The 22,627-nt window shown below is 23.5% G+C and overlaps 4 protein-coding genes across 4 annotated transcripts; 2 read left to right on the forward strand and 2 right to left on the reverse strand.

Annotated features, from left to right (window-relative positions):
• Positions 1-513: 513 nt before the first annotated feature.
• Positions 514-4,865, reverse strand: LOC122502352 (alcohol dehydrogenase class-3-like). The gene is made up of 7 exons (XM_043612395.1): positions 4,705-4,865; positions 4,075-4,318; positions 3,547-3,767; positions 1,480-1,696; positions 1,131-1,261; positions 747-1,021; positions 514-675 (listed from the first exon to the last, which is right to left on the reverse strand). The coding sequence occupies exons 1-7, from the start codon at positions 4,723-4,725 to the stop codon at positions 651-653; spliced, it is 1,134 nt and encodes a 377-aa protein (XP_043468330.1). The 5' UTR covers positions 4,726-4,865; the 3' UTR covers positions 514-650.
• Positions 4,866-6,102: 1,237 nt separating this feature from the next.
• Positions 6,103-13,999, reverse strand: LOC122511198 (alcohol dehydrogenase class-3-like). Its single transcript, XM_043626689.1, has 7 exons — positions 13,853-13,999; positions 9,664-9,907; positions 9,136-9,356; positions 7,069-7,285; positions 6,720-6,850; positions 6,336-6,610; positions 6,103-6,264 (listed from the first exon to the last, which is right to left on the reverse strand). The coding sequence occupies exons 1-7, from the start codon at positions 13,871-13,873 to the stop codon at positions 6,240-6,242; spliced, it is 1,134 nt and encodes a 377-aa protein (XP_043482624.1). The 5' UTR covers positions 13,874-13,999; the 3' UTR covers positions 6,103-6,239.
• A 275-nt stretch (positions 14,000-14,274) lies between these two features.
• LOC122511931 lies at positions 14,275-22,526 on the forward strand. The gene is made up of 7 exons (XM_043627860.1): positions 14,275-14,396; positions 17,888-17,977; positions 18,054-18,284; positions 19,617-19,805; positions 20,012-20,450; positions 20,522-20,804; positions 22,267-22,526. The coding sequence occupies exons 2-7, from the start codon at positions 17,932-17,934 to the stop codon at positions 22,393-22,395; spliced, it is 1,317 nt and encodes a 438-aa protein (XP_043483795.1). The 5' UTR covers positions 14,275-14,396; positions 17,888-17,931; the 3' UTR covers positions 22,396-22,526.
• LOC122510133 (glycosylphosphatidylinositol anchor biosynthesis protein 11) lies at positions 16,251-16,946 on the forward strand. Its single transcript, XM_043624597.1, has one exon. The coding sequence runs from the start codon at positions 16,251-16,253 to the stop codon at positions 16,944-16,946; it is 696 nt and encodes a 231-aa protein (XP_043480532.1).
• Positions 22,527-22,627: the final 101 nt, after the last annotated feature.

The raw sequence follows: 22,627 nt of genomic DNA on the forward strand, positions 1-22,627 counted from the left end.
GAAAAAAAATATCAATTTCCTATAGTAGGCCTCGCACTCATCTACTAAAACCTACTATTTACTACTTTTTAATAAATAATTTTAAAAAAATGTTTATCAAGTTCTTCGCAAAATTCAATTATTTTAATAAATAAAAAATTTTTCACAGGAATTCAATTATTTAAAACAGAAGTTTCCTAATATTTTTCGAAAAAAATCAATTATTTAATTAGATTTGTAAAAAATTCTTCGCAAGAATTCAATTATTTTCACAAATAATAAAATTCGACTCAAGAATTCAATTATTTTCACAAATAATAAAATTCTTCACAAGAATTTAATTATTTATCAAAATTATAGTAAAATTCTTCGCAGAAATTCAATTATGGTAAAATTTTTTTAAAAATTCTCGTCAAATTTTCAAGTATCTTTATAAACTGGGTGTGATAATAAATATTTGTACTTTTATCACAATTTTTTCTTGTTTTTATTTCTATTCATTTGAAAGGGTAGAGAAATAATTTAATACCCTTGTGTTTTAATGAGAAATTTTTATTTGGTAAAAATAAAAGATGATTTAATCATCAGTTTTTTAAGAAAGTTATACAAAAATACAAAGTTCACTATACCTTTTGTGCAGAATTTAATGGAAGTAGTAGAAAATTATTCTCTCAGAAGTTAATAACTGTTCTCAGGCTGGAAAGAAAGAAATTAAATATTTTTTTTGGGAAAGTGTTAAATTATTTGGAGAAAAAGTATTGACTCACGAATTTCCAGAGTGAAGTAATTCAAAACCCTCGTTAATTTTCTCCAATGGCAGAGTGTGAGTGACAAATTTGTCAAGAATCAATTTTTTCGCTTGATATTCTTTGACAAGTTTTGGAACACTTTCTTTGGATTTCCATCCACCGAAGCCAGTTCCTTTCCAAACTCTACCAGTGACTAATTGAAAGGGACGAGTGCTGATTTCTTGACCAGAAGGCGCAACTCCCACGATTACTGAAGTGCCCCATCCCTTGTGGCACGATTCCAAAGCAGCTCTCTGTAAACAAACGTTTTTTTTTATTTTTAAATTTTATCGTATATTTAATTTTTTTCTGTTTATATATATATATAAAGTAACGATTTTTCTAAATTAATTCATTCATTACCATGGTTTGAACATTTCCGACACATTCGAAAGTGTAATCGAGACCTCCGTCGGTCATTTCAGTCAGGACTTCTTGAATCGGTTTTTTGTGATCCTTGGGATTCACGAATTCGGTGCAACCAAAAACTTTTGCTGCAATGCATAAAATAAATTTAAATTTACAAGAATCCACAAAAATGAATACTATAAACAAAATACTATATACAATCATTCTTTTTTATTGTAAAAAATATTAAAAAATATAAAAATATAAAAGAGTGAAGTAAAAATACAAATTACAAAAATTTGTAATTTTATAACCAAATCCAAACAAAATAATTATGAAAAATAAAGCATGAAAATGTACACACCTTTTTCGAATTTACTGGAATTAATATCAACTCCAATAATTCGAGAAGCTCCGGCAGTTTTACAGCCAAGTGCAGTGGCCAAGCCAACGGCTCCCAATCCCCAAATTGCACAAGTGCTTCCTGCTTCGACTTTTGCTGTATTCAAGGGAGCACCGTATCCAGTGGAGATTCCACAACCAAGGAGGCAAACTTTATCCAACGGAGCAGTTGGATCAATCTTTTTTTCAAACGGAAGAAAAAGAAATTAATTATTTTTCTAATAGAAATAATTGCAAGCTTCGTCCTCATCTACTAAAACCTACTATTTACTACTTTTTTACGATTTGCAACTAATTAGATACTTTTTTTAGATTTGTGATACTAAAAGCGACTTTTTTCTTCTTTTCTTTGTTGAAATAAAGAAATTAGTCTCAAAAAAATAAAAATTCTTCACAGGAATTCGATTATTTTCAATATTTACTATTTCAATAAAATATTCACAGAAGACTTTAATTATTTTAAAAAAAATTGTAATAAAATTCTACACAAAAATTAAATTCTTTTCATAAGAACAAAAATTTCAGAGCGATTCAATTATTTTTATAATTTTTATAAATAATAAAATTCTTCACGGGAATTAAATTTTTTAAAAGTTTAATAAAATTCGTTCCAAAAATTCAATTATTTTTATAAATATCAATTTTAATCACAAGAAATTCTATAATTTATAATACAAATATAATTAAATTCTTCGAAAAATGTAATTATTCGTAAAAATTTTATTAAAATTGTTGAAAAGAATTCAATAATTATTTTAAATACATTGCTAATTTAATTTCTTGAAAGATATAAATTGTTTTCAAAAAGTTTTAATGATATTCTTCTTGACAATTTAATTATTTTCACAGATGCATATTATTTCGCGAAATTTAGTTATTTTCAGGAATTTTTGTATAAAAATCTTCGGAAGAATTGAATTATTTAAAAAAAATTAATAAACTTCGGGAAAATTCAATTATTTTTACAAATAATAAAATTCTATAAGCAATTCAATTATTTTCATAAATAATAAAACTCATCGCAGAATTTTAATTATTTTTAATACTATTTTAAATTAATTAATCAAAAAATGCAATTTATTATTGTTAAAAAATTTATTAAAATTGTTCGAAAGAATTGAATTATTTTTAAAAAAATCAATAAACTTCGGGAGAATTCAATTATTATCATAAATAATAAAACTCATCGCAAATATTTAATTATTTTTAATAAAATTTTAATCGAATTTTTCGAAAAATGCAATTATTCCTAAAATTTTTATTAAAATTCGTCGAAAGAATTTAATTATTTAAAATAATTTACATAATTTCTTTATTAGAATTTAATCATTATTTTTAGAACGTTTTTAATTAAATTTGTTGAAAGATTTTAATTGTTTTCAAAAAGTTTAAATGAAATTCTTCGCAACAATTAAATTATTTAAATTTTGTTGAGAAAATTCTTTATGAGAATTCAATTTTAAGAAATATTCAATTATTCATAAAATTATTTATTTTTGTATAAAAATAATTGAATTCTAGTTCAATTTTCTAATAGAAATTGATTTAAAAATTAATTTCAATTAAAATTTTACATTATAATTGAGCGTGAATTTTTAGAAATAATTGAATTTCACACAATTTTGAAATTGAAATCAATAAAGATTTTAATCGTTGTAAAACTGTAATAATATTTTATAATTTTTATTTGGAAACAAAATTATTAGTTGTAATTTTTCGAAATTTTCAAAAAGGCTTTAAATTGAAATAATTTAAAATATTTTAATTCCTGTGGAAAAATGAATAGCCTATTTAAATAAAAAAAAGTATTCTATTTTTTAATGTAATTTAATTTAGAAATTATGAAAAAAAAATTGAGTAGCCAAGTTTAATGTTTCCATAGCTGTAGGTACTTTTTACTAATTTTTTCAGTCTTAAAACTACTTTTTGCTGCTTTTTTCAGTCTTAAAACTACTTTTTGCTGCTTTTTTCAAAATTAAAATATCGAGTACGAAACCCCCTGTAATTGTCTATAAATTCGACAAAATACCTTAGCGAGAGAAATATCAGCGACGACAGTGTATTCAGAAAAAGTTGAGCATCCCATAAAGTGAGCGAGTGTTTTCCCCTTGCAAGTAAAACGAGAAGTACCATCGGGCATCACACCTTTTACCTGTGTCGCACGAATTTTACTGCAAAGATTTGTTTTTGGCGACTTGCAAAATTTGCACTCACCACATTGTGGAATGAAGAGTGGAACGACATGATCGCCTGGAACAAAAAAAAATTTCAATAATCAAATTATATTTTTTTTAGATACTATTTACAATATAGCTTAGAAAATTATATTATAATTATTATTATATAATTTTTTAATTTCAGGTCTTTTAAAAATAATTGAAATTTGATAAAATCTTTTAAAAATAATTGAATTTTTGAAAAATATAAAAAAAATAATCAGATTTTTAAAGTAAATTTAAAAAAAATTTAATTTAATTTTCAAATAATTTTTCAATAGTCGAAAAAAATTATAATATTCAAGGTCTGGAATTTATATGATGTAAGATAAGAAATTCACCCGGTTGGAATTCTTTAACGCCTTCACCGACGCTTTCAACGAGTCCGGCACCCTCGTGACCCAGAATGCAGGGGAAAATTCCCTCAGCGTCGAAACCATCTAATGTGTTAGCGTCAGTGTGGCAAATACCATTAGATACAACTTTTATTCGCACTTCATGTGCCTTAGGAGGAGCGACTTCAATTTCTTCAATTGATAATGGTTCTTTTTCCTTCCAAGCAACTGCAGCACGACATTTGATAACCTTTCGTTTTTAAAAAAGCATTTATTAGAACTAAAAATAATAATCGAAGTACATGGTAATTAATATCATTATTGTTCTCATTATTTCATTGTTATCATTATCATTATTATTACTATCATCAACAATTACATTAATAATATTATAAATTTGTAATTAGTTTTTTTAATTAAAAAAGTAAGTGTCGATACTTAAAAATAGTTTTGTACCTATATTATTATCACTTTTTTTAATAAAACTGAACAAGTTATTTTTAGTGAACTGTAAATGGAACAAAACGATAAGATTAGAAAGTTACATAATTATTTAGATATTTACTATTTTTAAAAAATAATTCTTAAATGGGATTTAAAAATAAATATATAAAAATCATAAATTTAGTTTCATACCTTGCCGGTCATATCAGCCATGTTGGTATTTTCCAAATTGTCAAAAAACTATTTAAATCAAATAGTGTATTATGCAAATACTTATTTATGAATGAATCGGTATTCACTGTTATTAATTAAATAATTACCCTGCCCCACTGGCGCTACAAGTATGACGTAATTTTAGTTTGTCCATTTCTTTTAGATTTTGTAATTAAAAGGGACTAAACCAATTGAAAAACGATTCTTTTAAAGAGAGAAATAATAATTCACCAATCAGAACGTACTTACACTCAGTTTTTATTAGCATTGTGTACAAGGCCTTAGAATTTTGACAGTTTGTTGAAATGAACCTAACCTCAAAACCGATTGAAAATATTGAGACGATTGTCGATTGAAAACATTCAAACGATTCATTTTTTATCCATATTTTCTAAAGGATTTTACCAAAAGAACATTAGAAAATTAATAGGATTTATTACGAATTTCAATATTCAAAAAGAAACATAAATCTTTACGTAGAAAAACGAGAAAAACTATTTGATGTACATCTGAAAATCAAAGGTAAGAATTTGTTTTCATTTTCGCAGAAAGCCTTTTTTCTCGGACATTAAGATTTTTATTTTCATCTGTTGAAAAAGAAATTTTGTTTTATTTTGTATTGGAAAATTTCTCATCATTTCTCATGCCATTTCGACTGTTTTTTTTTGTTACTAATTTTGGTTTCTTGCGCTACTCATTTAAACTTTTACAAAATTTGTCTCATTACTGTTGACTAATGTTTATTTTTCTAGGAATTATTTTTTACACGTTTGTTTACACGTTTGTTCTATAAACTAAGATAAGTAAAGAGTTACATTTCTTTTTTTAAAAATTATTTGGGCAAATTTGTTTGACTTGAATGGAGAAAAAAAATATCAATTTCCTATAGTAGGCCTCGCACTCATCTACTAAAACCTACTATTTACTACTTTTTAATAAATAATTTTAAAAAAATGTTTATCAAGTTCTTCGCAAAATTCAATTATTTTAATAAATAAAAAATTTTTCACAGGAATTCAATTATTTAAAACAGAAGTTTCCTAATATTTTTCGAAAAAAATCAATTATTTAATTAGATTTGTAAAAAATTCTTCGCAAGAATTCAATTATTTTCACAAATAATAAAATTCGACTCAAGAATTCAATTATTTTCACAAATAATAAAATTCTTCACAAGAATTTAATTATTTATCAAAATTATAGTAAAATTCTTCGCAGAAATTCAATTATGGTAAAATTTTTTTAAAAATTCTCGTCAAATTTTCAAGTATCTTTATAAACTGGGTGTGATAATAAATATTTGTACTTTTATCACAATTTTTTCTTGTTTTTATTTCTATTCATTTGAAAGGGTAGAGAAATAATTTAATACCCTTGTGTTTTAATGAGAAATTTTTATTTGGTAAAAATAAAAGATGATTTAATCATCAGTTTTTTAAGAAAGTTATACAAAAATACAAAGTTCACTATACCTTTTGTGCAGAATTTAATGGAAGTAGTAGAAAATTATTCTCTCAGAAGTTAATAACTGTTCTCAGGCTGGAAAGAAAGAAATTAAATATTTTTTTTGGGAAAGTGTTAAATTATTTGGAGAAAAAGTATTGACTCACGAATTTCCAGAGTGAAGTAATTCAAAACCCTCGTTAATTTTCTCCAATGGCAGAGTGTGAGTGACAAATTTGTCAAGAATCAATTTTTTCGCTTGATATTCTTTGACAAGTTTTGGAACACTTTCTTTGGATTTCCATCCACCGAAGCCAGTTCCTTTCCAAACTCTACCAGTGACTAATTGAAAGGGACGAGTGCTGATTTCTTGACCAGAAGGCGCAACTCCCACGATTACTGAAGTGCCCCATCCCTTGTGGCACGATTCCAAAGCAGCTCTCTGTAAACAAACGTTTTTTTTTATTTTTAAATTTTATCGTATATTTAATTTTTTTCTGTTTATATATATATATAAAGTAACGATTTTTCTAAATTAATTCATTCATTACCATGGTTTGAACATTTCCGACACATTCGAAAGTGTAATCGAGACCTCCGTCGGTCATTTCAGTCAGGACTTCTTGAATCGGTTTTTTGTGATCCTTGGGATTCACGAATTCGGTGCAACCAAAAACTTTTGCTGCAATGCATAAAATAAATTTAAATTTACAAGAATCCACAAAAATGAATACTATAAACAAAATACTATATACAATCATTCTTTTTTATTGTAAAAAATATTAAAAAATATAAAAATATAAAAGAGTGAAGTAAAAATACAAATTACAAAAATTTGTAATTTTATAACCAAATCCAAACAAAATAATTATGAAAAATAAAGCATGAAAATGTACACACCTTTTTCGAATTTACTGGAATTAATATCAACTCCAATAATTCGAGAAGCTCCGGCAGTTTTACAGCCAAGTGCAGTGGCCAAGCCAACGGCTCCCAATCCCCAAATTGCACAAGTGCTTCCTGCTTCGACTTTTGCTGTATTCAAGGGAGCACCGTATCCAGTGGAGATTCCACAACCAAGGAGGCAAACTTTATCCAACGGAGCAGTTGGATCAATCTTTTTTTCAAACGGAAGAAAAAGAAATTAATTATTTTTCTAATAGAAATAATTGCAAGCTTCGTCCTCATCTACTAAAACCTACTATTTACTACTTTTTTACGATTTGCAACTAATTAGATACTTTTTTTAGATTTGTGATACTAAAAGCGACTTTTTTCTTCTTTTCTTTGTTGAAATAAAGAAATTAGTCTCAAAAAAATAAAAATTCTTCACAGGAATTCGATTATTTTCAATATTTACTATTTCAATAAAATATTCACAGAAGACTTTAATTATTTTAAAAAAAATTGTAATAAAATTCTACACAAAAATTAAATTCTTTTCATAAGAACAAAAATTTCAGAGCGATTCAATTATTTTTATAATTTTTATAAATAATAAAATTCTTCACGGGAATTAAATTTTTTAAAAGTTTAATAAAATTCGTTCCAAAAATTCAATTATTTTTATAAATATCAATTTTAATCACAAGAAATTCTATAATTTATAATACAAATATAATTAAATTCTTCGAAAAATGTAATTATTCGTAAAAATTTTATTAAAATTGTTGAAAAGAATTCAATAATTATTTTAAATACATTGCTAATTTAATTTCTTGAAAGATATAAATTGTTTTCAAAAAGTTTTAATGATATTCTTCTTGACAATTTAATTATTTTCACAGATGCATATTATTTCGCGAAATTTAGTTATTTTCAGGAATTTTTGTATAAAAATCTTCGGAAGAATTGAATTATTTAAAAAAAATTAATAAACTTCGGGAAAATTCAATTATTTTTACAAATAATAAAATTCTATAAGCAATTCAATTATTTTCATAAATAATAAAACTCATCGCAGAATTTTAATTATTTTTAATACTATTTTAAATTAATTAATCAAAAAATGCAATTTATTATTGTTAAAAAATTTATTAAAATTGTTCGAAAGAATTGAATTATTTTTAAAAAAATCAATAAACTTCGGGAGAATTCAATTATTATCATAAATAATAAAACTCATCGCAAATATTTAATTATTTTTAATAAAATTTTAATCGAATTTTTCGAAAAATGCAATTATTCCTAAAATTTTTATTAAAATTCGTCGAAAGAATTTAATTATTTAAAATAATTTACATAATTTCTTTATTAGAATTTAATCATTATTTTTAGAACGTTTTTAATTAAATTTGTTGAAAGATTTTAATTGTTTTCAAAAAGTTTAAATGAAATTCTTCGCAACAATTAAATTATTTAAATTTTGTTGAGAAAATTCTTTATGAGAATTCAATTTTAAGAAATATTCAATTATTCATAAAATTATTTATTTTTGTATAAAAATAATTGAATTCTAGTTCAATTTTCTAATAGAAATTGATTTAAAAATTAATTTCAATTAAAATTTTACATTATAATTGAGCGTGAATTTTTAGAAATAATTGAATTTCACACAATTTTGAAATTGAAATCAATAAAGATTTTAATCGTTGTAAAACTGTAATAATATTTTATAATTTTTATTTGGAAACAAAATTATTAGTTGTAATTTTTCGAAATTTTCAAAAAGGCTTTAAATTGAAATAATTTAAAATATTTTAATTCCTGTGGAAAAATGAATAGCCTATTTAAATAAAAAAAAGTATTCTATTTTTTAATGTAATTTAATTTAGAAATTATGAAAAAAAAATTGAGTAGCCAAGTTTAATGTTTCCATAGCTGTAGGTACTTTTTACTAATTTTTTCAGTCTTAAAACTACTTTTTGCTGCTTTTTTCAGTCTTAAAACTACTTTTTGCTGCTTTTTTCAAAATTAAAATATCGAGTACGAAACCCCCTGTAATTGTCTATAAATTCGACAAAATACCTTAGCGAGAGAAATATCAGCGACGACAGTGTATTCAGAAAAAGTTGAGCATCCCATAAAGTGAGCGAGTGTTTTCCCCTTGCAAGTAAAACGAGAAGTACCATCGGGCATCACACCTTTTACCTGTGTCGCACGAATTTTACTGCAAAGATTTGTTTTTGGCGACTTGCAAAATTTGCACTCACCACATTGTGGAATGAAGAGTGGAACGACATGATCGCCTGGAACAAAAAAAAATTTCAATAATCAAATTATATTTTTTTTAGATACTATTTACAATATAGCTTAGAAAATTATATTATAATTATTATTATATAATTTTTTAATTTCAGGTCTTTTAAAAATAATTGAAATTTGATAAAATCTTTTAAAAATAATTGAATTTTTGAAAAATATAAAAAAAATAATCAGATTTTTAAAGTAAATTTAAAAAAAATTTAATTTAATTTTCAAATAATTTTTCAATAGTCGAAAAAAATTATAATATTCAAGGTCTGGAATTTATATGATGTAAGATAAGAAATTCACCCGGTTGGAATTCTTTAACGCCTTCACCGACGCTTTCAACGAGTCCGGCACCCTCGTGACCCAGAATGCAGGGGAAAATTCCCTCAGCGTCGAAACCATCTAATGTGTTAGCGTCAGTGTGGCAAATACCATTAGATACAACTTTTATTCGCACTTCATGTGCCTTAGGAGGAGCGACTTCAATTTCTTCAATTGATAATGGTTCTTTTTCCTTCCAAGCAACTGCAGCACGACATTTGATAACCTTTCGTTTTTAAAAAAGCATTTATTAGAACTAAAAATAATAATCGAAGTACATAGTAATTAACATCATTATTATTCTCATTATCATTATTATTACTATCATCAACAATTACATATTTAGATATTCCCTGCCGGAAGAATGGACTGAAAAAGTACTGAAATTGTACTGGCCTCCAGTACAATTTCAGTCCGTTTTTTTTAATGTTTCGGTAGACATTTTTAAAGTCCTTTAACAATAGTTTCAAATGTAGGTTATGCCAACAAACCATTGTTAACACTTTGGAAGTGAAAATAAAAAAAGGTTAACAAAATTTTCAACGAAATTCCCGTTAAATTTTAAACTTATATTGCAACTCCTGCTTTAACAATAGACTCGAAAGCCTATTGTTGTATGGGATTATAATTTTATGGCTTAAAAAGTTTACAATTTAAATAATTCAATTTTCAAAACAAAAAAATTTGAATCTGTAATGTTTTATGATTACAAATATCTAAAATTCATTATAAAAACTGTTTAATTAAAAAATAGTTATAAACTATCTCGCAAACTCTAATTGTTACGTAAAAACATTTTCGAAATATAATTGCCCTACGATCTTTATATTTTTCGCTTGTTAGATCGCAGATTGAGTTTCTTTCAGTATTATGGCATCCTTATCAAGCTGAACTTATGATTGAACTTGAGCTTGTACAGAATGTTTTTCTGCGTTCTGCAGCTAAACAAACTGGTTTGCGTTATGATTTTTATAGTCATGATTACACTGAATTACAGTCTGTACTGAATATCCCCCCGCTCGCTACGAGATTTTATTTATTTTTTTAAGATAATTAATGGGTTGGTTGATTGTCCTTTTATTTTAAGTTTACAGTGGAACCTCGATTATCCGAACTAACCTAGGCAAGGTCGGGTTCGGATAATCGAGATTTTAATTTTTTTTATATAATTAAAGTAAAAAAATCGACAGTTGAATTATATATATTTCATTTAATCCATTTTTTAAATATACATCAGTATATATACGCGTAAATATATATTAATTCATAATAATATATTAATAAAACATAGAATTCAGAATTTTTAAAGATTTTTCTGGCATAATTATCGTTATTTTTCTTTGAAAGATTCGGGAGGTCAAAAAAAAGTTCGGATAAAATGATTTTCGGTTCGGATAATAGAGGGTTCGGATAACAGAGGTTCGAATAATCGAGGTTCCACTGTATTTCAATTTTATGTTCCACGGAAAACTACTCGTCGATCACAATTACTAAAACTACCAACTGCCAGAACATGTTATCTTGATAATTCTATTATTAATAGACTTAGTGTGGAGGCAAACAAATATAATGATCTTATAGATTTTTTTGGAGTTACTCTTAGTGCGTTTGTAAGAAATTTGCGTATCATAACTACGGATGTGAATAATAATGCAGCCAGTTAGCCTTTAGTTATTAATTTAAGTACAGTCATTAGTTATTTTAGTACTCTGTACGAAAGGGTCTTACCCGTCAACTTCTCGAATAAATAAATAAATAAATAAAAACGGATATTATTTTTGAATTTAGATTAACATGAATATTTAGCATTCATAATAATTACTTGTAAAGAATCTGAGTTCATGAAAAACAAATATAATGTTGAAATATAAATAAAAATTATTTTTAACACTAGCCAAATTATCCGCGCGCAAGCGCGCGGGAATGTTGTGTTACACTGTTTATTGTAAACAATTTCAAGTCATTTTAATTTAAGTAATTTTTAAAGAAATACTTATTATGACACATAACTGAAAAACTAATTAGAATTAAATTTTCAAATTATATTATATTTCTAAACTTTAAAGTACATAAAAAAACATTAACAAATTTTGATACTAATTTCAAATTTTACATCAGATTTTCAAAATTGAAAATAATTAAACTTTCTTGTACGAGGTAAATTGAATTTCGTAAAAATTGATATTTGACACCTAAATTAAAAATAATCTTTAACTTTCTGAACAAAGAATATAAATTATATTTTTTTTAAAAGAATTTCCACTATTTTAAATTTGCTAATTTTCAAAAAAATTTCGAAAAAATCAATTATTTAACAAAATTTTATGCAATTTATTTTTCACAATAATTCAATTACTTTCACTAATAATAAAATTTTTCATGAAAAATCAATTAAAAAAAAAAATTTTGATTACATTCTAAGCAAGAATTTAATTATTTTCATAAATAATAAAACTCATCGAAGAATTTCAATTATTTTCATTACTATTTTAAATTAATAATCGAAAAATTCAGTTATTTTCACACAAGAATTCAATTATTTTAAATAATAAAATTTTCATAATATTTATTATATTTTGAAAAAATAATTATTTAAAACAATGTTTATAAAATTCTACTAATGAATTCACCTACTTTCAAAAATAATAAAATTTTTTACAGAAATCCAATACTTTTTAAATATTTTAATAAGCTTTTCCACAATAATTCAATTATTTTCAAAAATAATAAAATTCTTATCTGTAATTCAATTATTTTCATAAATAATAAAATTCATAGCAGGATTTCAATTATTTTTAATACAATTTTACAGGAATTGCTCAAAAATTCAATTATTCTTAAAAACTTAATTTCAATTCCTCGACAAAAATAAATTATTTAAAAAAATGTTTTTTTTAAATTCTATGGAAGAATTGAATAATTATTTTCAAAAATTTAATAAAATTGTTCGAATGAAATTAATTGTTTAAAATACAATTTTAATTAAATTTTTTTGAAATAATTCAATTTTTTTAAATTTTAATAACATTTTTTCTAAGAATTCAATTATTTACACAAATAATTTTTCGAAAGAATTCAATTATTAAAGATAAATAAAAAAATTACTCCCGAAAATTCAATTATTTTCAGGTATTTTAATAAAATTTTTTTCAAAATTCAATTATTTTCATAAAGAACAATACTATTCATCACAATAATTCAATTATTTTTAAAAATAATAAATTTCTTCTTGAAAATTCCATTATTTTAAAAAATTCTAGTAAATCGTTTGCAAGAATTCAATTATTTTCATAAATAATAAAATGTTTTTTAGGAATTTAATTATTTTCAACAAAATTTAATCAAATAAATTTGTCCTGAAAACATTGAAAATTTTTAAGGTCCTGAAAACATTCTAAGTTAAAAAAATTTAATAAAATTTCCCACAGACATTCAACTATTGACAAATTTTTTAATAGAATTCTTTGTAAAATTTAATTATCTTTAAAAACTTTTCGCAATTCAATGATTTTCAATATCTACTATTTTCATAAAATTTCCAAATAGAATTCAATTATTTAAATAATGGTTTGTAAAAATTCAATTCTTTTCATGAATAATAAAAATTTTCATCAATTCAATTATTTAAATTATTAAATTAGAATTTGCATAAAATTATTCGAAAGAAATGAATTATTTAAAAATTTTTATAAAATTCTTCGCAAGAATTAAATTATTTTAAATTCTTTCATGAATAATAAAATTCGTAGCAGAAATTCAATTTATTAGCAGGATAAGAAAAAAGTAAATATTTTTGATGAAAATTAGGAAAAAGTCAGGAAAATAAAAAATATGTAATGGAAATTTTGTCAATTTTGTGAAGTGAATAAAACGAGTTTTTTTTTCGTTTTTTTTGACATTAAAAAAAATAAAAATAACCCACAAAATTTAATTTTCAAAACAAACAAATGAATGCAGATAATTTGCTAACGGAAAGGAAACTTACGATTATTATAATGTATATTAACAAAGAAATATTCGTCCTTCAACTTAATGACGGTCAAGCCATAAGCTTATTATTTTAAAATTAAAAAAAAAATTTTTTTTGAAATTTTATTATTTTAAAAAAATAATTCTTAAATGGGATTTAAAAATACATAAATATATAAAAATCATAAATTTAGTTTCATACCTTGCCGGTCATATCAGCCATGTTGGTAATTTCCAAATTGTCAAAAAACTATTTAAATTAAATAGTGTATTATGCAAATACTTATTTATGAATGAATCGGTATTCACTGTTATTAATTAAATAATTACCCTGCCCCACTGGCGCTACAAGTATGACGTAATTTTAGTTTGTCCATTTCTTTTCGATCTCGTAATTAAAAGTGACTGAACCAATTGAAAAACGATTCTTTTGAAGAAGAGAAATAGTAATCCACCAATCAGAACGTACTTACAGTCAGTTGTTATTAGCATTGTGTACAAAGCCTTAGAATTTTGACAGTTTGTTGACATGAACCTAACCTCAAAACTGATTGAAAATATTGAGACGATTGTCGATTGAAAACATTCAAACGATTCATTTTTTATCCATATTTTCTAAAGGATTTTACCAAAAGAACATCAGAAAATTAATAGGATTTATTACGAATTTCAATATTCAAAAAGAAACATAAATCTTTACGTAGAAAAACGAGAAAAACTATTTGATGTACATCTGAAAATCAAAGGTAAGAATTTGTTTTCATTTTCGCAGAAAGCCTTTTTTCTCGGACATTAAGATTTTTATTTTCATCTGTTGAAAAAGAAATTTTGTTTTATTTTGTATTGGAAAATTTCTCATCATTTCTCATGCCATTTCGACTGTTTTTTTTTGTTACTAATTTTGGTTTCTTGCGCTACTTATTTAAACTTTTACAAAATTTGTCTCATTACTCTTGACTAATGTTTATTTTTCTAGGAATTATTTTTTACACGTGAATAAGTATAGAAAATATTTTTGTATTAATTTGTTTGTTCTATAAACTAAGATAAGTAAAGAGTTACATTTCTTTTTTGAAAATTATTTGGGCAAATTTGTTTGACTTGAATGGAGAAGAAAATATCAATTTCCTATATAGTAGGCCTCGCACTCATCTACTAAAACTTACTATTTACACTACTATTTAATATCTACTATTTAAAAAAAAATTTAACAAAAAGAATTGAATAATTTTAAAAAAATGTTTATCAAATTCTTCGCAGAAATTAAATTATTTTCATAAATTTATATAAAATTCTAAAAAACAATTCAATTCTTTTCAAAAAGAATAAAATTCTTCGCAAAAATTCAATTATGTTAAAAATATTAATAAAATTATCATCAAAATTTCAATTATCTTTAGAAATAATTAAATTCTTTTCCGAAATTCAAAAATTTTCCTCAATTTAATAATTTTTTTTAAAAAAGAGTAAAATTTCAAATTTTTAATAAAATTCTTCAAAAGAATTTAATTATTTTTACAAATAATACATTTTTTGAACAAGAATTCAATTATTTAAATAATATTAATAAAATTTGTTGCAAGAATTCAATTATTTCCATAATCAATAAAAATTCTTCAGAGGAATTCAATTATTTAAAAAAATTAATAAACTTTGCAAAATTCAATTACTTTTAGAAGTATTAAAATTCTTCGCAGAAATTCAATTAGTTCTTAAAAATTTTAATAAAATTCTTTGCAAAAATTCAATTATTTTTAATATAATTTTTAATTAATTCAGCTAAGAACGCTATTATCTTAAAAATATGAATAAAATTCTTGGAAAAAATTCAATTATTTAAGAAAATTTGATTTAATTTATTTCTTAGAGTGTTATAATTATTTTCAATTCATTTTTAATTACATTTCTTGAATGAATTTAATTAATTTCAAAAATTTAAATGCAATTTTTCGTAAAAATTCAATTACTTAAAAAATGTTGATAAAATTTTTTATAAGAATTCAAATTTAAGAAATATTTAATTATTCAATAAATTATTTATTTTTAAAATTAAATAATTGAATTCTCGTAGAATTTTCTAATAAGAATTGATTTAGAATTGAATAAAATAAATGGATAAAAGTTTTGAATAATTTTATTTATAAATTTAAAGAAAAAAATGATTGAATTTTGAAAGAATTACTTTTGTAATTTTTAGAAATAGTTAAATTTCAAAAATGCGTTACATTTAAATCATTTGAAATATGTATTTTAATTCCTGTAGACAAAATAAATTGGTATTTAAGTATTTATTTTAAAAAATTATTCTATTCTTAAATGTAATTTAATTTAGAAATTATGAAAAAATGGAGTCCTGTTTAATTTTTAGATAACTACTTTATTATTTTTTTCTATCTTTAAGATTCTTTTTGCTACATTTTTAAAATTAATTATCGTGTACGAAGCCTGCTATAGAAATTACTAAGATAATTGATAATTGAAAATTGAAAACATTAGTCATACAAGTTTGCTTGAAAACAAAATGAAGTACAAGACAATTTTTTTCGATGAATATTATTTGCCCCCACAGGCTAAAAAGGAAGAAAAAAAACAAAAAAAAAATGGTCGCCAGTAGTGCTGCAGGACAGAAACTTCTATTCTTCTATTGCTCCTTCACTTGTGTCTATCTACCTGGAATCTTAATTCTCCTGAAATTCAACAACAATCTTTACAATGTGGGAACATATAAATTTATGCCAATTCTTTTGATTCTCATATTGGCGGAAGTTGTAAAACTTTCATTCTCCTTACTACTGCAAACGGATCAACAAGTTTTAGTGAAAAATGAATCGCGAACGAATCAAAAATCACGGAAATCCTGTTCAAAGGCATTAAAATCAGTGATGAAATTCTTCGTTAGCTCATTATTACTCTCAATTACTTACTATACGATTATTATTCTATTTGGAGCACCTGTACTTTCGCTTCGTGAAGAAACGATAATGTTGACATTAACTTTAGTCACTTTAACATTTGTGCCAGCGTGTTTACATTTGGGAATTGATAATGCTCTTGTACTTTTATTTGGTGTGCCGTCAGATATTTTCGCCGAGTACATTAAGACAAATGTGAAATTCACATTGATGGGCACGTGGCTTGGAGCGATTGCGATTCCTCTTGATTGGGATCGTCCTTGGCAAGCGTGGCCAATTCCCTGTGTCACTAGTGCTCTAATTGGATATACTTTAGCGCATTTTTTCACTCTCGTTGGCATGCTACCGATTATGAAGAATGCCAAAGCCAAATTTTATCGATAGCACAAATAGAAAAATTTGATTAATTATTATTTCCATTCGAAAATCGGGATTTCTCATTTTTGCATTTAATTTAAAAATTATGCATTTTACGATTTAAAATTTACAATTTAAAATTTACAATTTAAAATTTACAATTTACAATTTACATTTTACAATTTACAATCTTTCCTTTTAGTTAGAATATTCGAAGACTTTTTTGAAAGATGCTTTTGCAATTACAATGAAATTTAACAAATGAGAAAAATTTTCGTTTTGTGTTACAATCTTTACTTTTAGTTAAAATATTCGAAGACTTTTTTTTAAAGATGCTTTTGAAATTACAATGAAATTTAACGAATGAGAAAAATTTTTGTTTACTTTTAGTTAGAATATTCGAAGACTTTTTTTTGAAAGATGCTTTTGAAATCACAATGAAATTTGACGAATGAGAAAATTTTTTGTTTTGTGCAATAAGAAACAATGAGACTTAGTTAACTAATTATAATCGTGTTGCGATGAAATGTTAATAGTTATAAGGAAACATTTTGTACAAATTTCGAGCGCTAATCGTTTTCCATTTTTTTTATCACTTACAAAGAAAAATTGTAATATTCGACAATTTTTCTGTTTAAATTGTAGAAAACGATTCCATCTAGTCAACTTTTCAATTTTTCTGAAAATTTCCACTTGTTTGAAAAGCTCTGCTAAAAAGTACATTAAGAAAAAAATATAATAAACAATAATTATAAATTATCGTTGATAATTTATAGCTATTGTTCATTAAATAGTTCATTAAATTAATTCATGAAAATAATTAATTTTCAACAAGTTATTAAATTATGGAAAAATGTGTATTAATGAAAATAAATTTAATTCTTTTTGGAATTTGCTCTTCTTACTTTCCATGAGTTTTTTTTTTTATTATTTTAAAAACAAATATATTTTTTTTAAAACTGTTACAGAAATACTTAAAAAGAGATTTAAGGATTTTTTAGAATTGAAGGCGATGATTGAAAGCACTGAATTATTAGTTTTGGAAGCTTTGCAAAAAGGTGTGTATAGAAGTTGGAAAAATATTTTTGAAAAAATTTTGAACTAATTACTAATTGAGGTTGTATTTAATTTTAGAGAATTCTTTGAAGACTGTGAATAATTATGGAGAAACGTTATTACACATTGCTGCATCTAATGGCTGTGGAAAAATTGTAGAAGAAATTCTAAAGAAGTCATGTTTTGAAATTGATCACAAAAACGTTTTCGGATGGACACCACTTACACAAGCAATCAGAAATGGAAAAATTGATTGTGTCAAGATTCTTATCGATAATGGAGCAAACGTTAATCACGTCACTTATCTAGGTGGATCATTTTTTTTTTAAATTAAAAAAATTAAATTAAAAATTTAAAAAAAAAATTGAAATTTGAAATTCAAAAAACAAATTTTATTTTAGGCTTCAAATAGTTTGATTTTTGAGAATTTTAGAATTTTGACAATATTTTAGACAGTTTTCATGAGAATTTTATTCATAAATAAGAAAATTATTTTTTGGAATTCAATTATGTTCACAATATTAATAAAATTCATCGCCGAATTTCAATGGTTTTTATTACAGTTTTAATCAAATTTCTCGAAAAGTGTAATTATCCCAAAAGATTTTATTAAAATTCGTCAAAAGAATTCAATTATTTAAAATTTTGTTAATTAAATTCTTTATAAGAAATCAATTTTTAGAAAGATTCAATTATTTAATAAATTATTTATTTTTGTATTTAAATAAATTTAAATTTAATAAAATTTTAAAGAATAATATTGAATTTTTCGTTTTTTTTAAATTTTCAATTAAAATTAAAATTCTATTAAGAAATTGAAATTCTGCAGTGAGTTTTATTGTTTGTGAAAAAAAATTGAATTCCTAAAAAGAATTTTATTATTTGTAAAAATAATTGAATACCTGTAAAAAATATGAATATTTATTATTTATGTAAATAATTGAATCCCTGCAAAAACTTTGAATATTTATGAAAATAATTGAATTTCCTGAGAAATTTTTCTTATTTATAATTTGAATGTTTGCCTAGAATTTTGTTCAAACTTTTTAAAAATATTTTAATTCTTTTAGGAAAATTCATTAAAATACCGTAGATATTAAAAATCATTGAATTGAGGAAAATTTTTGAAAATAATTTAAATTTTGCCAAGAAAATTTAAAAAAAAACAAATTTTTTTAAAATAATTGAATTTCTGCGAAGAATTTTGTTATTTATGAAGATAATTGAAATCGTGACGAGAATTTGGAAATAGTTTTGAAAAATAATTGAATTTCTGCGAAGAATTTTATTACTTTTGAAAATAATTGAATTTTGCAAAGAATTTTACTAAAATTCCTGAAAATAATTGAATAAATATTTCTACAAAATTATTAGTTTAAAGTATGAAAAATTCAAATTTCAAAAAATTTTAATTTGAAACCTTTTTCAAAATTCAATATATTTCTAATTCACTGTATAAATTTAGGAAAATCAATTCTGAACAAATCGATTTGAAAATTCTCAAAGAACTTTTTGTCAACTTTAATAATTATTATAATTATAAAACATGTTTTCTATCCATGGCCTTTGAAAAATATTTCTATTCGAAAATATGTAAATTTCCATTCAATTGAAAATCAACAATTTTAATATTAATTTCAGGAATGTCGGCTATTGGATTAGCAACTGCAATAGGGAGCGAAATGTTTGAAATAATTTACAAAGCTTCACCCTCCGCCCTTGGAATTGCAGCTCAAGACGAAGTTTGTCCACTGAGTATAACAGCGATGAAGAATGACAAAGACTTGTTCTTTCGACTCTTGGAATTGGGTTTGGATATTTCTAAAGCAAGTGAGTAAATTTTCGAAATTTAATATTAAAAAGAAACAATAATTAATTTTTTTTAATAATCAATTTTTTTTCATTTTTCAAATAATTTCTTTTTTTAGTTTTGTATTTTGGATTAATACCCAAAATACAAAACTAAAAAAAGAAATTATTTGAAAAATGAAAGAAGAAGAAAAATTGATTTCAATCTATTTTCTCAATGTTTGCAGATATTTTGGCTCATTGTGTGATAAAATCGTCACGTATTCAGGAAATATCTTCGCTGGCGAAACTTCCCGAAGACGTTGAATCCTTTTGGAACGATTGCTCGGATAATATAGAAATTTCCGAAGAGATTGACAGTAATAATAATAATAGACAAATAAATAAGATGGGAAAACATTTACCAAAAATATTTATTGAAGATACTGACGCAAAATTAGTGGATCAAGTGAATAATGAGACTTCAGAGCATAAAGGTGGAATTTTCTTTGATAAAACAAATGAGTGTAATCCCATATCGCCAACTCTTACCTACAATTTCGATGGTGCTTATCCTCCATCACCGAGAACAATTTTTCCCGATGGTGGAAAATTTTTTGAAAATCCAACCGAGAAGAAAATGGAATTAATCACTGATTTTCAAAATGGTGATTGTGGAATAAAAAGGTACATTTCTAAAGTATAAAAAACCCTAATCTAAAATATTGATTGTCTTTTATATTGTCTTTTAAATTTAGGTGTAAAAATATTCGTCCTCCGGATTTGGTACTAACTCACGAGGATCAATTGGACTTTAATAATAGTTTGAGTTTCGTTCCTGAATACAGTCCGACAAAGTCGCCACTCGTTCCACCGGAAATTGAAGACGAAGACGCAGTGTTCGGTGACATAACTCCGACACAAGCGCAAGAAAAAACTCCGCCAGCAGCTTTTATTTTCAATCCAAAAGATGCTCCTATGTCTTTCTTTCTTCACAGTTACGGACTTGGACGTTTTATTCCCATTTTTTTGGAACAAGAGGTACAAAAGTTAATTTTTTCTTAAAAAGGAAATTATTTTTTAATCAATGAGTTTTTTCTCGTTTTAAATTAAAAATTAAATTTCGCATAAAAGAATAATTTCCATAATTAGAATAATTACAGGCTTTGCACTCATCTACAAAAACCTACTATTTACTACTTTCTTTACGATTTCCTACTATTTGGATACTTTTTTTTATTTGTTACACAAAAAGCTACTCTTCAATTATTTAAAACAAAATTTTCAAATTTTTCGAAAAAAATAAATTATTTAAATAGATTTCTATAAAATTCTTCGCAAGAATTCAATTATTTATGTAAATAATAAAATTTTTCTCAGGAATTCAATTATTTTTTTAAAATTTTACCAATAATCGTTGCAAGAATTCAATTATTTTCGCAAATAATAAAATTCGTCTAAAAATTAAAATTATTTATCAAAAGTATAATAAAATTGTTCTCAGAAATTCAATCATTTTCTAAAATTTTAATAAAATTCTTTAACATGATTCAAGTATTTTCGCAAATTTTTCTTAATTCAATGATTTTTAATATCAACTATTGTAATAAAAATATTCCAAAAGAATTGAATAATTTAAAAAATATTTATAAAATTCTTCGTAAACATTCAATTATTTTTAAAAATAACAAAAATTTTCACAGGAATTCAATTTTTCGAAAAAAATCAATTATTTGAATAGATTTTCGTAAAATTCTTCGCAAGAATTCAATTATTTAAAAAAATTTGATATAATTTATTTCTTAGAGTGTAATAATTATTTTCAATTCATTTTTAATTACATTTTTTTAATGAATTTAATTATTATCAAAAATTTTAAAGCAATTCTTCGTAAAAATTCAATTATTTTTAAAAATATTGATAAAGTTCTTTATAAGAATTTAAATTTAAGAAATATATTTGATTATTCAATAAATTATTTATTTTTGTATTTAAATAATTGAATTCTCGTAGAACTTTCAAAAAAGTATTGATTTAGAATTGAATAAAATAAAATGATTAAAGTTTTGAATAATTTTATTAATAAATTTTAAGAAAAAATGATTGAATTTTGAAAGAATTACTTTTGTAATTTTTTTAGAAATAGTAAAATTTCAAAAATGCGTTACATTGAAATCATTGGAAATATTTTAATTCCTGTAAACAAAATACATAGGTATTTAAATTTTTGTTTTAAAAAATTATTATATTTTTGAAAATTATTATTTTTTTTTTTTGTAATTAAGAAATTATAAAAACATTGAGTCGTCAAGTTTAATTTTTCGATAGCTACTTTTTCGCTACTTTTTTTCTGTCTTTAAGCTACTTTTTGCTACTATTTTTAAAATTAATTATCAAGTACGAAGCCTGTAATTATAGAAATTTAATATTCAAATTAAAATGAAATTAATGAAATAAAAATTTTAAAGAAGAATGAAATTTATGAAATAAAAATTCTAAATAGGTGGACGTTGAATTATTTTTAACACTGAACAATGAGGATCTGAAAGAAATTGGTGTTGAGAGTGAAAACGAAAGGCGCATTATACTTTCTGTGATTGATGAAATTAATGATACTGAATCAGATAAATGAAGGATGATCTAATATTTTTTATTTTTATTTATTCGAAAAAAAATTGTTAATCTTTATTCATAATTTTATTTTTCGAAGAGAAAACGAGCTTTATCAATAATATCTTAATTTTTTTATTCAATTTCTACGAAAATATGTATTAGTAAATAATAAGTAAATAATTTTGCAGAAATTTAAATTACAAGAACTAAAAAATAAAAATAGCGTTTATTTATCATTTTTTTACAAAATT

Source organism: Leptopilina heterotoma, unplaced genomic scaffold (genome assembly GCF_015476425.1).
Source record: "Leptopilina heterotoma isolate Lh14 unplaced genomic scaffold, ASM1547642v1 Lhet_0, whole genome shotgun sequence".
Classification (NCBI taxonomy): domain Eukaryota; kingdom Metazoa; phylum Arthropoda; class Insecta; order Hymenoptera; family Figitidae; genus Leptopilina; species Leptopilina heterotoma.

Coding starts and splice junctions, on each gene's coding strand:
- LOC122502352 (XM_043612395.1), bottom strand. CDS start 4,725: ATGGCTGATATGACCGGCAAG. Junction 4,319..4,704: donor TGGCTGATATGACCGGCAAG/GTATGAAACTAA, acceptor TAAAAACGAAAG/GTTATCAAATGTCGTGCTGC. Junction 1,697..3,546: donor CTGATATTTCTCTCGCTAAG/GTATTTTGTCGA, acceptor TTTGAAAAAAAG/ATTGATCCAACTGCTCCGTT.
- LOC122511198 (XM_043626689.1), bottom strand. CDS start 13,873: ATGGCTGATATGACCGGCAAG. Junction 9,357..9,663: donor CGTTAAAGAATTCCAACCGG/GTGAATTTCTTA, acceptor TTTTTGTTCCAG/GCGATCATGTCGTTCCACTC. Junction 6,265..6,335: donor TTACTTCACTCTGGAAATTC/GTGAGTCAATAC, acceptor CTTTCTTTCCAG/CCTGAGAACAGTTATTAACT.
- LOC122510133 (XM_043624597.1), top strand. CDS start 16,251: ATGGTCGCCAGTAGTGCTGCAGGACAGAAACTTCTATTCTTCTATTGC.
- LOC122511931 (XM_043627860.1), top strand. CDS start 17,932: ATGATTGAAAGCACTGAATTATTAGTTTTGGAAGCTTTGCAAAAAG. Junction 18,285..19,616: donor TAATCACGTCACTTATCTAG/GTGGATCATTTT, acceptor TATTAATTTCAG/GAATGTCGGCTATTGGATTA. Junction 19,806..20,011: donor TTTGGATATTTCTAAAGCAA/GTGAGTAAATTT, acceptor CAATGTTTGCAG/ATATTTTGGCTCATTGTGTG.